At 43.4% G+C, this 16331-nt stretch overlaps 1 protein-coding gene across 1 annotated transcript in view; it reads right to left on the bottom strand.

The window, feature by feature from the left end:
- Window positions 1–7812: 7812 nt before the first annotated feature.
- Window positions 7813–16331, bottom strand: part of LOC147615858 (protein CHAPERONE-LIKE PROTEIN OF POR1, chloroplastic-like) — a 28868-nt gene continuing 20349 nt past the window's right edge. The window contains exons 2-3 of the mRNA XM_086778466.1: window positions 8715–9063; window positions 7813–8215 (exon numbers count right to left, since the gene is read on the bottom strand). Of these exons, the coding sequence (XP_086634592.1) occupies window positions 8040–8215; window positions 8715–9063 (525 nt within the window). The 3' untranslated portion in view covers window positions 7813–8039. The remainder of the gene's footprint in view (window positions 8216–8714; window positions 9064–16331) is intronic.

Below are 16331 nucleotides of genomic sequence, written 5' to 3'. Positions count from 1 at the left end.
CAGGGGTGCCTTATTCTTAGCTATTTCTATTATAGACTATGTAAATTACATGTTATTGCTAGCTTTCATTACATAAGCTTTTAGAAGCTCGGCTTCCCATAAATTTATAATCATCAAGTGTATTGTGCTAGTTGTGCTAGTACAAATTAAGAGCTTTGGTGCATACCTAGGGTTACAAAAAGCGATGTTAACCAAAAGTGGTTGACTTTTGGTTAGTAATCTGACTCCTCTATGTGTTATGGTCTCAACAAGCAAGGTACATATTGTTACAAAATGCATGAGATCCATACTTAAGGAACCTATAGATGTTATGGACTTTGTTCCCTAGACCATCTTCAAGTCTTGCACCAATCAGGCATTGAATTTTTCTTTAGCCCAAACCTTTATTACTTCTCCTCGCAACACATAGCCATACTAACTTAATCTTTGAGCTAGAGCTATTTCATTAGGTGGTGTAAATTGTAAAAAACAAACAATAGCATCTTATCTATATTGAGCAAACCTTTCGCAACTAAACCTCCTCCATGCACTTTTACTTGAGAAGATGCATCACCACGAGATAGAAATGAGAGAAATCATGCATTTCTCTTATGTTGTGGCTTTCATCTCATCACCAAAACTATGGCTATTACAATCACCTCATCAAACCAAACATATTAAACCATTCCAGCTCATATGTTTTGGATTGAATCATTTTGTTTTTCATGATCCAAGTATCATCTTACTTTTTCTTTTTAATGAGGCTCCTCCTAAGAGATAAAGAGGCATTTTAAGACTATGAAGTGACATGACTCATAATTTTTGACACGAGTCTATAGATTTCTATTCTTGATATCAACTTACTTTTCCTTGCACTCATTTGTATAATCCCACTTCTTCTTGTGATGAAACAACTTAACCAAGGTGGTTGAAGAGTCAGAAGAGTAGAATACTCCCTTTTCCCTCACTCTTGCCTTTCTCTTTCTACTTTACTTTGGTGGTGAACATTTAATCTAGTCTTCACAACAACTAGAATGGGCAGGCCACGAGATGAGACTATTCCATGTCCAAAGGAGATTCCCTTCTGTTATGAGTTGTGGACATGTGCCCTTTGTGCCACCTGGCACAATCCTTACAATGGCATATACTCATTGCATGTTCTTCACAATTGTACAGATTCCACCTTAGTGATAGGTGAGTTGTGATTCTTTTCAAGTTCTGCAATATAATGAGATCTAATGGATGGTGTACAAGACATCATCTAACATACATGTGCATGATGAATGGGTGAGTCCATATGGAAGTTGGCCTCTCTCATATTTCCTCGAAAAATAACACACCTGGAGTACCACAAGGGGATACCAACCCTTCCAAGTTAGATTCAGATAAGGGCGATGAAAAAGGTCGCATCTGAGGTGGCACAAACTCCCTCGCAGTTCACACATCACTGATAACCTCAATAATATTATGACACTTACTACCATCAGCAAATGTGCATAGCCCCAAGTGGTTTAGAGCTCTTGGCCCTTTTTGTTGTGTCCTAGGTTTGAACCCCAACACAAACTGTAGCTTTGTGTTGTCCTCTTGTGAGATGGCCTCAGCTCAGTAGACCCCGAGCTTCTTTTTGAGTGTGGACATCTCTGATGTGGACTTTACGAATTGCGTCGGCTCTACCACCTCAGATGTAGAACCTTTTGGCAGCCCTGGTCTGAACCTAGCCATAAATCATGATAGAGAGATGGGCACTAGCCATAAAACATGATATAGAGACCTTAATTTTTTTGGAATTAGCCTAGTGACTTTGATGACCCATGAAATTTTTTTCTTGCAGGCTATGATTTCGCCTCCATAGCCAGCCCCCTCTGATTGTTTGTTGTATGCATCCAAGCCCGTCAGCTCATTCTGTGGTATCCTTTCTCAAAGCTTTCATGTGCAAAATGTGGCTCTTGGGTTTCAATTCTGAGTAGAGATTTCTCAGGATTCATTACACATCACTTCGCCATACATACCCATACACATTTCCATCTGTTACCTGCTCTAATTTCTTTGCAAAGCAGAGAAGCCCTAGTTGATTTTCTGGTTTTTTTCTCCTCCTCCCGCCATAGCCGATCCTTGCCTTTGATGACTTGATTGCGCAAACGTAAGGGGGTTTCTGCACTGAGAAAGATCGCAGGAGGAGCATTTAAGCTTGGAAGCTGGCCAGACAGACAGCTTAGGGTTTCAATTAATGGTTAGAGTTTTATCCAAGATGCAAGAAGCCATGGAAGCTGATCAAAAGAACTTGCTCTCCAGCAGCGATTCTTTGTTTGCCGAGGATTCATTGCTGCTCTCGGACTACCTCCAACGCCAAGCAGAAAAGGCAGGTAATCGCTTCCTCCATTACAAAAAACGTTCGATTTTCTTTCGATCCAGACCTCTGTTAACAACCTCAGCACAGAAAGAAGAAGAAGAAAACTCAGATCGGTGCTGTCCTCCGATCTTGAAAGTGGCTTCGAGCTCTGTGAAATCAATGCCTGCGGACTCACTCACAGCTCAGAAAGAGAGCTCAGAGAGCTTCGTAGGTAGAGAATGCAGCTCGCAAATCCTTTTTGAACTTGAGCAAGAAAGAGAGGAATCCGCCTTCCTGCACAGAACTCTACCTTCATCAGTTTCCTGTGCGGAAAGCTCTGAATGCTATGAATCTGGTGCGGAGGCCACCACAAGGATTGAAGTAAATGGTGAGAGATTGCACAATGGCAGACTTTGCTACAAATCAAAGGAAATGAATATTTTGCGTCAAGATAAAGGAGAAGATGATCACGATGATGATAGGCTTTTAACTGCAGGTATTATTAATACGGTAGCTTTGGATCTACTTGTGAGTGCTGCTATGCAAGTAGGGTTCTCTGGTGAGGAAGTTGATCATGATCATGATGCCGTCCCCAGCCCTTTGAAGAGAGCTGATAGTGCCAGTGAAGCTGGTTATGATAGATGCGAGGATGCATTCTCTGTCCATGGAAACTCTCCGGTTTTGAAGAAAAGGGTGATCCGGCGTGCAAAAAGTGCATTCCAAAAGCAGAATGGCAGTGACTTGCTGCAGAGATTGGGGATTCTTGAAGTCTTTGGAACAGTTTCCAAAAAGAAGAAAAGAGGTGCAGCTGAGAAGGACGAGGGCCACATGAGAGTTCCAGAGGTAGCACAGATGAAGCATGGGGGCTGTGTGTTTCGGTCCAAGCGAAGAAAATTACAGGATATGCCTATAGAGCCCTCTAATGCTTGCAAAACAAGAGTCTCCGAGACAGCATGCCTGATTGTGGATGAAGACCAGGGGAACCGGTCTAAGGGAAGAAAATTACAGGATATGACTACTGGGCCCTCTGGTGCTTGCAAAACAGAAGTCTCGGAGGAGGATGAAGACCAGGGGACTCGATCCAAGCAAGGAAAACTGGAGGTTTCAATTACTAAGCTACCTGATGTTTGCAACACAGAAGTCACAGAGCTGGTGCATACAGAGGATGAAGACCGGGGGGTTCAATTCAAGCGAGGAAAATTGCAGGTTTCACCCACCAAGCTATCTGATGTTTGCTACGCAGAAGTGGCAGAGCAGATGCAGATGAAAGATGGCCAATGCAGGATTCGGTTTAAGCAAAAAAACTTGCAAGGGTCGCCCACTCCAGAGCTGCCTGATGCTGTCGTAAACCCACTTGAAAATGTTGTGAAATCTAAGGCTTCTGAAGGTGTACCAGATATCAATTACGGCAGAAAACAGAGGAGAAGGCCATCAGAAGAGAAGCCTGAAAGCGAAGAGAGCGAAGCTCATCTCAACATTAAAGCAGTGGAGGTGCCACAGGTGAAAAATGGAAGCTCGGTAATAAGGTTGAAGATTTTGCCCATCAGATTGCCCAGTCCGGGCCTCCCTTCCCTCCAGGAGGTAAACAGATCTGAGACTTCTGAAGTTGTTCCAGAGGCTCACATGATCACGAGAAAGAGCAAAAGGTTATCAGTTGGGGAGCACGATAGAGAAAGGTCTCCAAGCATGCAAGCCTTGGAGTTGAGACCGCACAATGCCCCCAGCATGTCAGATACTCAAGTGAAGGATGGAGATCCAGTGATCCGATCTAAGAGGGGCAGGTCTCAGGTATTACCTACAAAATTTTCTGATTCTGTCCTCCAACCATGGAAGAGAACTTCTAGGAAGAAGTGCAAAGGTAAGTTTTGAAAGTGTGGGATAGATCAAACTAACAAAGCTAACCTAGGATGTTTTGAGTTTTTGAACTAGCAGAAGTGCAGAAATTGAGAAGGGGTAGTTTTTACTTTAACCTACCTGAAACAGACATTTTAGAGGGGTTTTGTCATCATTAACAGAGGTTGTTCCTCCAAATTATGCTCATGTAGCACCTGAGCTGCCACTGAACAGGAACCATCCAATTACCCAATTATTCTGTTATTTTCTGAATCACATGAACTTTTCATTCTCTGCCTGACATCTGCTTTTATGGTTCAACGTTGAAAGCTATGTAATGGTTTGCTTCTGTAATGGGCTGCCCATGTCTTGGAGGCTTGTTGTACAGTGCTTTATGTGGGCATCCTTCTGAATGGTTATATGGGCATGGCAAATTGTCAAGAATGCCCATTCTCTTGGATGGAGTCCCATAGTTAGCAATACGCTTGAACGTATTTAATACAAGCCAAATGCATACGGCAAAATTGATGTCGAAAGCGGATCAATACGCCACATCATCATGAAGAAACCAAAGCAATACAGTGAAAATCAATAATAAATTGCAGGATTGTAGGACATTCCTTGAGTTGCCTTTATCTAATAAGCCGATAAGGTCACTTCGAGAAGGTATGATGGTGTCACATCACTTTCTCACTGAAGCTGCAAGACTACAGTAAGGAGAAGGTTAAGGGCATGTTGTGTGAGCACTGCATGCAGGGTTTCTCGAGTAAAAAGTGACCGTCTGCATCCTGCATCTTATGTGGGGGAGCAAATTTTGAGCTGACCCTGGGGGCTTTTCACACCTCGAAGGCTAAACACAACACACAAAGTCTACGAAAAAGCTTGCAGCTTTTATTTATTCCTTGGGAGCACTGGTGATTACCAGTCTCTCTTCCTTACCTTGGGACATATGTGACTTGCGTCTCTAAACTGCAAGAAGTTAAAAAAAATTCATGGTGATCCTTAAAGAATTGACTTTGGCCTTAAAATGTTTCTTCTTGTCATGACAGCTCAGGCAAAGCTGGCATCCGCTGAGACTAGCGCAGGGGCTCCCTTGAAGTTCACACAGGGCAACAATAACCTCACTACCCATCTGAAAAATATGTCAGACAGTGAAGGGGCTTATCCCAAGTGGTCAAGACCTGGGCAAGTTGGCAGGCTGTGGCATTAGGTCGGGGTTTGAACACAACTTTTCACAGCTGGGGTGCTTTTATAAAAATTAGATAGGGATAAAGTAATGGCTAGTCTAATGTTGAGAGAATAGTGTCTCACATGAGCTTCAACAATATTAGAAAATGCATTGTTCAATCAAGAGATTGAGGAAGCTTAAAAGGATGACCCTTGATTTATTCAAGATGGTTGATTTGGCCAGCATGGTTGATCTCAAGAATGATGAGAACTTGAAATGATTTTTTTGGTAAGACCATATACTCATAAAAAATACATGATTGAGAATGGATTTTACAAGACAAACATGGAAGTCGGTGTTTTTATATCAAGCAAGTGGAATAGTTATTAAATAAAAAAAGACAGTACCATCATGTGCGGCAAGTGTCCATGGACAATTGAGCTCATTAAACGTTTTTAGTGGTGGCCAAAACTTACACCATACCACTCGTTAGGCCTCTCTCAAGCTTGGATTGAAATCACCACCCCACTCGTTAGAGATGGATTGAAACTTGGCCTAGGTTGAGGCCCCAGTACTTGTAGATATATTTGTTACATGCTGTGAGACAAGGTTATATGGAGGTCCATAATCACGCAGGGAATGCAGTATTTGTTGGGGAAATTACAACGAAGGATAATTACCTATCTGGAGATGAGAAAATCAAGGTATCTTGTGTTCAAAGCTGAAGGAAATATTGGGCATCCACAAAAAGCATCCTACCCCCTTTTCCCATGGTATGCTATAAAGACATTGGTTTTCCTTTCACTAGGTGCACCTATATCATGCTTCAGTCAATCGGTCACCTTCTCCAGTAAGCCCTTGCAAACACAATGTTTTTGGTTAGTTGATTAGTAAGCTATTTTTGCTATTTACACTAAGTTTGGATGCTTTGACATCTCGCATTCAAGGTTGTATCCTATAGAAGCCAATTTATAAGGCCAGTCAAGTGTAAAAGTCTTAGAATTAGAGATAAAGCACCCTCACGACATACACACTGTATTAACTCAACTTCTCCTAATGTAAAGAATAGGATCGTCTCTCATCTGTGCAACAAAGCTAGTATTCTCTCCACACATACACTGTATTAAGTCAACTTCTCCTAATGTGAAGGATAGGATCGTCTCTGATCTTTGCAACAAAGCTAGTGTTCTCTCCACATCCTTTGCAACTCCTTAATCTATTTTACATAGGTGCTTCTATTTCACCTCCTCACATTTGTATATATATGCATTGAGCTTCATGTATCTTGTTACATTTCTAGTTATATATATGTGAGGTGCACTCTTTGTGTGTAAATTATTTGCTTTATCATCAACGAGATTATCTTGTAATGTTTAGATTGTAAGTTGAGTGTGAGTGATAGCATTTAGATATGGTGGAAACACGTGTGACCAAGGAATCAAACACTACAACTATATAAGGTATAGGTGGTGGAAAATACTGTTCAAGCGACTGTCAAACCCCCAAGAAGGATGCAGAATTCAAGTCACCTCAAAACCAAAGAGACGCTAAAGAAAACCGAGAGTGAAAGTATAAATTCACCCCAGGAATCAAGGATTTCCAAATGAGACCTGACTAACATTTACAAATGCCATTAGTTGCATTGGACCTCGCAACTATCGTCACATTTGCCACAAGAGAACAGTTATGCTTGAGAAAATTAAAAATTTAAAGGGTAACACCCATGGTATTCAGAAGAGCTTACATCCAACCAACTCAAATAAAGGGAAGCAAAACTCGACAAGGTCAGAGGAAATGGGTAGCTCCGAGATTAATTAACCCTTGCTCGAGCTCTTAAGACAACAAAGCCAATGGACACCTGACCTCAAGTTGATGAATGGGTACTCACAACACCCATAGGTCATATTTGGCCTTAGCAAACCCTCTCTCTCTCTCTCTCTCTCTCTCTCTCTCTCCCCCCCCCCCAACATGTACACGTGTGTATGTTTCACCTACTAGTTAATAAATGCATGCAAGCATGTGTGTATATGTATACATATGTATCTTTTAAATACCACATAAAATCTAAACAATAAATATCAATTCAATCAGGTTTTACAAATCAAATACATACTAATAAACAATACATACTAGTTAAGGTAGTGTGCAAAAAAACACATTAATGCATTATAATAGTGCTGAATAATGCATATGACTTCATATAACAAATTGCATGTATTTATTTAATGTGTATTTGCTTATTACATAAAGCTGAAATGTAATACTTTCTGTATAACATGCACAAGTGTGAATGGTCTACAATATACCACAAACCCACCCAATAACAAGCATATGGACCCTTCACGTGTTTGTTGGTATGGAGTGCCACAGCTCGGTCCAGCAAGGTTGTTGAGGCATCACAGAGGAATGTTGTGTGCCTGCCATGCATGTGTGCACGTACACACACACACAGAAACAGACAGAGGGAGAGACAGAGAGAGAGAGAGAGAGAGAGAGAGCATTATAAGCATTTAGGCCACATTATGAACAAGGTTTTTACAGCAAAGAATCGAGGGTGTTCCATGAGAACTGGATTACCCCTCAGCTTACACAACCCATTCATTGACAGTATTTACAGAGTCCATAATTCAATGGCTAGGTACTGGACATAATCCAGGCAATCTACCACCAAAACCAGTCCTTATGGAGATTTTTCCACAGTTATGTTGCCATGTCTCACCAGTGATGCCATCAACGCAGATAGAGAGATGAAAGCCACAGAGACACCAACACAAACTCACTTACAACCACAGCAGGGGACCCGATCCCAAAAACGGGAATTAGGTCCACACGCAACCACGACTCAACAGCCCCACCAAAGACTGATCCTGCCACCAGACCAGCAACTGTCAATACAGCTGCTTTCCCTGCACAGGCCCAGAAAAAATATAAGACAAAATGGAGTGTTCTCCAAAAGTCCCAAGATAGGTAGTATTTTATCTTACAAATTGGGTGATTTCCAATACACAAGCCATTGCACGTCCCACATTTCCTCCTCCCTAGTGACCTTTCCCCATCTATCCCTAGCCCACATGCATCTGATGAGAGGTAAACCGCATAGCCTAGATCTTGACTGATTTGTACTCTTAAGACAGACATTGACCATAGCCTTCTATCCTTTGATAAAAATAGCTAGCTAAAAGGCATTCGATAGTAAAACATCATGTAGCAATCAATAGACTGATTTGCACTCCTAAGACAGACATTGACCATAGCCTTCTATCCTTTGATAAAAAGGACTTACCTAAACGGCATTCAATAGTAAAACATCATGTAGCAATCAATAAACTGACTAGTGTGAAAAGCCTAACAATTCTACAAAAAAACCACCAAGTATGTACAGAGAAGATGCGGAAGTAATATTACCTAATTTTACATTCTGCTTCCTTAAAAAAAAGAGAGAAGCACCAAATCCAATAGCCAAAATCACTCCAGGCACATCTGAATTCGCATTCAATGATGGAAGCCCACTTGCAAAGGTCCAGACAACCAATCCTGCATATACAGCAGTTTGAGTCCCAATAGTACTGGGTGGCGGAGTCTCCACAGCAACAGGGACTTTGCTGAGAACCCCTTTGAACCACTGTGGTCCCCCCATGTCAGAGCTAGTCTTGACCTTCTTCACATCAGCATATCGAATACTGCTGTCAATCACCTTCCCTGACCTCCGCTGCATCAAGCTCTGCATGAGTAGCACATCATATGCAGTCTCTACCTGCATTCACAAAATCAAAAGATGCTTTGGGACAGTTCTATAGCATAAAGGGTGAATTTTTTCAAAATCAAATCGACTTTGCAAGATGCAAGGCATACCATAAACGTAGCCGCAAGTCTATCACCATTATTTCAGTAACTGCATGTGGTAAGCAATGGTGTAAAAATGCTCCATGCAACAACGAGGTCAAGACAGTACGCAATCCTGTGAGGAAGTGGCCAACCGGCGTGTAGCCTAGCAGTGCGGGCTTGTGACTTGGGGAGGGGAGGTCCTGAGTTCAAATCCCCACAGGCCCCCCTTGGTGTTGTGACTGCTACTTATTCACTTGAATGACAACACAATACAAATAGAGAAATGCATAAGACACTGCCAGTGTATGAATGCCATGACTGTGCTTTGAGTCCACACTAAGGGCCAAAGATGGGCCAGCACCCCTCCCCTTCTTGGTTTATTTTATTGCCGATAAGGAAAATAGGACACGAAGCTTCATGTGTACCCGGGGAATTCTCAACCCACAGTAATGGATTTTCAAGATAATACAAATAAACAAAATCAGTTGATGTGAATTCCACTACTAAACCACCCTGGCGTAGTCGGTGCTCCAATGCTTCCACTATTGGGCAACCTGCCCAATAGGTTCTCAAAAGCTCTCACTACCAAGCCACCTACCTGGTAGGTTCTCCAAGGCCTTCGATAGTGCCAAATCCACAACCACAGTTAGGCCGCCTGCTTACTGGACTGGTGGGCTTCAAGCTATTCAACAAGCCACCTGCCGGCAGGCTGAATGGAAAAAGTGCCTGAACCGTGCACCAACAGTTGGATTTCTCTGTTTCTCCACGACCCAACAAAATAAGTGGATGAACAGCAATCACCTTACTTGTTTACGGTGGGAACACAAGCTAGGAAAGTTGGGGAGCCTTGAAAATGAAAGGACAAGCCCACTAGTAAACTCCCGAGCTCATTTAAAAGGGGATTCATTCCTCAACCATGGACAAGACAGCTTTCTATTCAACACAGGCAGCTTCAGGGCAGCAAGGGCAAGCGTTGTAGGGCTGCAAAACAAGGAGGCTGCAGGTCTGTGAAACAGTGGAGCAGCTCACAAGTGAGAAAAACTGGCTGCAGAGAAAAAACGAAGCTTGGCAACCTTTAGAACGGTAAGATGATGAGCACGTGAACAGATAGCTTGTGATTCCTTAAATCATTGGAGGCCTGTTAACCTACAGACTGTGCTGTACAAAATCTTAGCAAAAGTCATTGCAACCAGACTTACCCCCTTGTTGCAAACCTGCATATCTAAAAGACAACATGGCTCATAAAAGGTAGATCAATCTATGACAACATATACTATGTTCTAAAGGGCAATACAATCTGGACAAAAGTGTATAATGATGCAATTGGACCTAGAAAGGCATATGATAGAATACATTGGTCTTTTATCAGTAAAGTGTTGGAAAAATAAGGGTTTGGAAAGCTTATTACCTCTGTGATTTATGTGCTCAGTAAAAGTGCTTGCTCCAGATGCATGGACTCATTGTACGACTTTTGGTGCTTCTCAACGGGGTCCTGGTGGCTTGCTTCCCAATTTCAAGGTCTGTCACGCAAGGCTGGCCCCTCTTTTGTTCTATGGCCACTCATCCTCTTAAAGAAGCTCTGGAGTTGGCTGCATTGGATGGGCACAGATTGTGGGGCTGAAACTTCATCATGGCTCCAAGCTGGTGATCCAGTGCTTTGCTGATGACTCCATGCTGCTCTTAAAAGCTGATCATGAAGTGGTCAGGAGAGCATTAATGATAATTCAATGCTTTGCAGATGCTTCTGGGTCAAGACGTAACATAGCAAAATCTAGAATGATAAAGTCTTACAGAGGTAGAGGCCTGGACCTAAACAGATGGGTGCCAAGTCATCAACAAGGGAACATCTTTAGACGCCTCAGGTGTTGTTATGTACCTAACACTCAAGATTAGGTCCTAATCTGGGCAAGCCCTGAGATTAGGGGGAAGGCTGCAGGCAGGTTACAGGTGGCAAGGGTTCATTATTACTGATAATCCATGGTTACTAGCTATTTATGACTAGATGGTTATTTATAACAACAATAATCACTATATAAGTGACGTCCAAAAGACGTGACTTTTAATTCAAGAGTCACACCCTTACACTAAGGGATGTGCCTCTTCATTTGTAACCCTTGGGACTCTATTTAAGAGAGTACCTTGTCTCAATGCAAACAACACACCTTTCCACTCTAAGTGTCTTTACTTTCTGTATTATGTCTCTAACCATGTCTCCTAAAATACTAAGAGACTAAGAAGTCCTCTCAGTGGTATCAGAGCAAACAAACTCCAACTTGTAGGATGCCCACAGCCAAACCCTAACCCTAAAATTAGCCTCAGCAAGGTTTGTATGGAAGTGCGAGAGAGAATGCCCCATTCAATTTTGCCTGATTTCTGAATTCACCCAAATATGCAATAAGCCCTCTTTACAAAAAAAACAAAAAATGGAAGAGCGGGAGAGAATGCCCCATCCAATTTTAGCCCCTTTGCCCAGTTTTGCCTGATTTCTGAATCCCCCCAAATATGCAATAAGCCCTCTTTCCAAATATGCAATAAGCCCCTTTGCCCAGTTTTGCCTGATTTCTGAATCCCCCCAAATATGCAATAAGCCCTCTTTCCAAAAAAAACAAAAAAAACAAAAAACAAAAAAAGATGGGAAGCTCACAGTGTTACCCGAGCATCACCGGATTTATGAAGGCGTAGTATGGCCTCTCTCTCTCTCTCTATTTTGATTTTGTTGCCCCCGAAGTGGAATGTAATCACATGGATGTATCTGATTAGTCCTATAGGTCAGATGTGGCCTCTAAAGAATGTTGATATAGTTTTCTTTCTTTCTCTCTCTCTCCATGCTGTGATGATTTTGGGTGAATTGGCGCTTCATGAACAAATCGCCAACTTTTCTAGACACAACTCTTTGCATTTATAAAATATTTTAATGCTATAAGCTAAGGCTTATAGACTTACCCCATTACAAACAAAAACAAACAAACAAAAAAAAAACGGGCTACATCCATGTCCAAAGGAGCTGGCCCCTTTACACACCCAAGCCACAACAGAAAACAAAACAAAGCCAAACGCCCATGGCCTGTGATAGCACATAAACAAAAAAAAAACAAAAAAACAACCATTTTTCACCTTCGCACATGGAAAACGCCACCCCCCCCCTTTTTTGCGCATGCATTTGTGGGCCTCTCTGGCAGCAAATCAGCCCCCTTCTGCAAATCGTCTCCCTCTCTAGTGATCACCTAGTGCTTGCACCCTTGCACATGTTGATGGGGTTGCTCTGGAATTCAAACATTGCTGGTTTTCATCATTTTCAGCCCCTTGGTGCCTCATGCTTGCAATACCGGAATTCAGCCATGTTTCTTCATAAAAAACATGGCTGGTCAGCCCATATACCTTGCTACTTGCATCAATTTTTATAACCTGTCGTTTCATCCTTTTATGGGCGCAACATACTTCTAGAACAAACATTACCTTTTACGGACTAAAGACACCCACTCACATTCTTTTACGGGTGCAACATACTTCTAGAGCAAATATTACCTTTTACGGGCTGAAGACACCCACTCACAATCGTTGGACGCACCTCACCATCTTTCAGTGAACCCTTTTGTTGCGGTGGCTTATGGGGGAGGGGACTTACGAGTTTAGTTATCTCTAGAATACTACTCCTTGGGCACCTTCTCTGGCAATCACTCTCCCATACTTGTGCTCACACCTCGAACCTTTCAAGTTGAGATAGCCACACCAACCTCCCAACCTCACCAATTCGACATATGGATCTTTGCAGTGACTAAGAAGTCCTCACAAAAAGGCTCCAGGTTTGCTTCAGCCGTTGCCTATTCCCTCGTAGCCATGGGAAGGTATTACAATGGACTTTCTCATGGTTTTGCCTCGTACTCAGCAAGGCAATGATGCTATTTGGACCATTGTTGACAGGTTTAGCAAGTAAGCACACTCCTTACTAGTCAGAAAGACCATTAAACCTGAACATATGGTCAAGATATTTTTGGCACAAGTGTTTAAACACCATGTTTTGCCTAAGTCCATTGCAGGGGTCCATTGTGGGGAATAGAGATCCTAGGACCACAAGTCTCTTTTGGAGAGCTCTATTTGACGGACACTAAGTTGGATTTTTCGCCAGCTTATCACCCCCAAATGGATGGGTAAAGCATAGTCACAGGGGCCGGGGGACGGGGACACGGGATGGGGAACGGCCATAAGTAGGGAATGGGGACCGGGGGGGGGGGGGGGGACGGCACTCAAAAATACTTTTTTTTTAAAGTTTTTCTACTCTACAGTTATTCTACTTTGGAAGTACATCAAAATGAGCACAAATTTACACTACGCTTTTGAGTCATACTATCAAAATACGCTGATCAAAGAGTGAAGGCGTTGACAGTTGATTGTATTAATAATTAAGTAGATATTTGGCACCCAATAAGGTGTTGTCTACTTCACTCTCTCATTCTCTTCTCTCTCTACTCTATGAATTTGGATGCTAAAGAATTCTCACCACATAAAGGTATAAAGAAGGCCTTGTTGTGCTTTACCATGATCAACCTCAGTGCATGTAACATTGGTATTAGAGCATCAAGTCGGTCACCCAACTCGGCTACCTAAAGAAGTGAGAGCATCCGGTGGATGGTAATATTGCAGTCCAGAAAAAACACCCAACCCTCCACCATGTCGGGAGGGAAATCACATCAAGAAGAAAGCGAGCAAGATTTTATGGAGGCACAAAGCTTCCAACCCGACACACCAACAGAAAGCACGCTTCCGCTAAGCGCAGAAGAGCTCCTGAGAATAATGATGGATCAAGTAAATTCTCTGAAGGTGCAGGTGCAGCTTGCCATAGAAAAAGAGAAGCCCAAAGAAGGCATCTCAGATTTGACACAGATACTCTTCACTATGGAGGAAAAAAGAAGAAAAGACGAAGATAGACGTGAAGAAGCAAGAAGAAAAGTACAAGAACAAAAAGAAACATGAAAACATATTCGATAAAATTCACTACAACGCGATAAGAGGACATCAAACACGTAGAATGTTCCATATTGCATTGTATTGAATCAACAATAAAGCAAACTCCAACACAGAAAATTGCATGACTCAAGAGTCAAGACTAAGCCTTAAGGAGGCACAATACATGGAAGGACTCAAATGAGTCAATGACAAAAAGTACTAAAGCCTAGAGGCTAGAGATAAGTAGTAAGGCCCATGAATCATGATCCATGAATGATCATCCACGTGAAGTGCTCGCCTCATGGTCATGGGTAGCTTGTGCCAAAGGAGCATCAAGCTCATCCTCACTCTCATCCTCACTGGCATGCTGCTGCTACCCCTCATCCTCTTGTTGCCTCATCTCCCACTCGGTGAAGGGATCTACCTTCTTGGTCACGCTCTTGCAAAGCATTCACAACTTCGCGCTGACGAAGACAAGGTCATTTGGCACGCTCTACCCCTTGTCGGTTCCTCTTCCTAGAGGCAATGTGGCTGTAGGTGCTCCAAAGTTTCTCCAAGCAAGAGGAGCTCATGGCCTGGCTATATATGCAGATGGCCAGCTGCTGTAGCTACGGTCCATCCGAACCAAAGTCCTCCCACCATAGAGCAGCACCAACTTTGGAGTGGTCAATCTGTGCATCATGACAGCCAAAGGAGCCATGAAATGACCTATACATGGAAAGTTGATCCCTAATCTTGTGCCTAACCGATGCATCAGGCACAAGACGGTCCAAGATGATCCTCCATCCAGCGCTCACCCCCCAGTCGCTCTCTTGCTTGTTGCCTTGGAATTCTGGCTCCACCACATAAGCTGCTGCATGCAATGAAGAGTATTAGGAGTTCCACCTTCCTGGACACAAGGCATGAATCTCCTCGTATTTGTCTTCGTCAGGTACGAAGTCTTTCAACTTCTCTATCATGCGATCCATGGCCTCGTAGACCTTGCCTATGCATGGTTGCATAGTGTCTACAATCCTCAATAGGTGGACTATGGGCCTCACGATAGCATCCGTGGTCTTCACACGCACAACATGAGGAAGTTGTAGGCAAACCAGATGTCGGAATATTTGAGGAGAGAGAAAGGATCTCTTGTTGAACTCATGCCGAAGTCTTTGGTGGTTGAGGATAAAGGAGACCATGGTGTTGGCCTCCTCAATGAGCGGTCCATGGCAATGCCCCTATGTCCTTGAGGAGGTTGTTTAGGCAATGAGCCATACACAAGAACACCGTGACATGTCCATACATACCTTGGAGGATAGCTCCCGCCGCCCTATTGGAAGGCTCCCCATCCGCAACAAAGCCCACTACATGCTCGGGACCAATGATCTCCATGGTGGTAGTCCACTCCGCCACAAGCACATCCGCGCTCTTCCCGGTGCCAGATGCATCATGAGATGAGATGAAGTACATCTCTCCGCGGGAATATGCAACCACGCCATGTATACTCCTCCTGCGGGTGTCGCTCCATCCATCCACAATGAGGGAGACTCCGTTCCTTTCCCATTGCGCTGTGTGTTGTCGGTTGCTTGCTCTACAATGCGCTTCTCATTCTCGAGCAATGTAGTGCGCAAGGTAGTGTGCAAGCTCTCGGATGAGGGGAGTGTATAGGTTGAGCCTTACTCCCCAATCTTCTTAACCATGACCTTGAAGTATTCCGACCTATTCAAGAAAGCAATTTACTAATGAGAAGGGGACTAGGATGATGAAAACATGAATGGTGAATTGGCAATGATCGATTGCACTTACCTAGCCGCTTGAAAGGCAATGTGGTCGTGGAAGAAGAAGCGGACCACCGCCATATCCGCCTCCTCCTTCAACTTGGGGTTCCAATTCTCCCCAAGTGTAGATTGTCGCCGTGGGCCATGCAAGGGTTGAGAGGCCGTGGAGCTGGAGGGTGCCTGTGTCATGGATGGAGCAACATTCCGACTCGATGGTGAAGGTGATGGCGTGCATGATCCCGATCCATCACATGACTCCATCGTAGAGGCTTGAGTTCCTCTCCCCACCGTCGCGGGATCCACGACCACTAGTGGTGTCTTGCTTGCCGCTTCGTAGACGGCAAGCTTGTCAAGAAGTTCCCATCTCTTTTCGGACGTGACATTCGTGCAAAACCGCACCTCATGCCCACTCTCATGCAAGAGGTGGGCTCACACTTTGTCGGTGCCACCCGTTCACTGGTATGGGCAAAGCTTGCATGCCATAGTCACAAGGGAC

The sequence above is a fragment of the Cibotium barometz genome, chromosome 39 (assembly GCF_041138505.1).
Source record: "Cibotium barometz isolate CiBa-2024 chromosome 39, ASM4113850v1, whole genome shotgun sequence".
NCBI classification, from domain to species: Eukaryota; Viridiplantae; Streptophyta; class Polypodiopsida; order Cyatheales; family Cibotiaceae; genus Cibotium; species Cibotium barometz.
The sequence above is the reverse complement of the archived record's forward strand: the minus strand, read 5'-3'. Positions and strand labels throughout refer to the sequence as shown.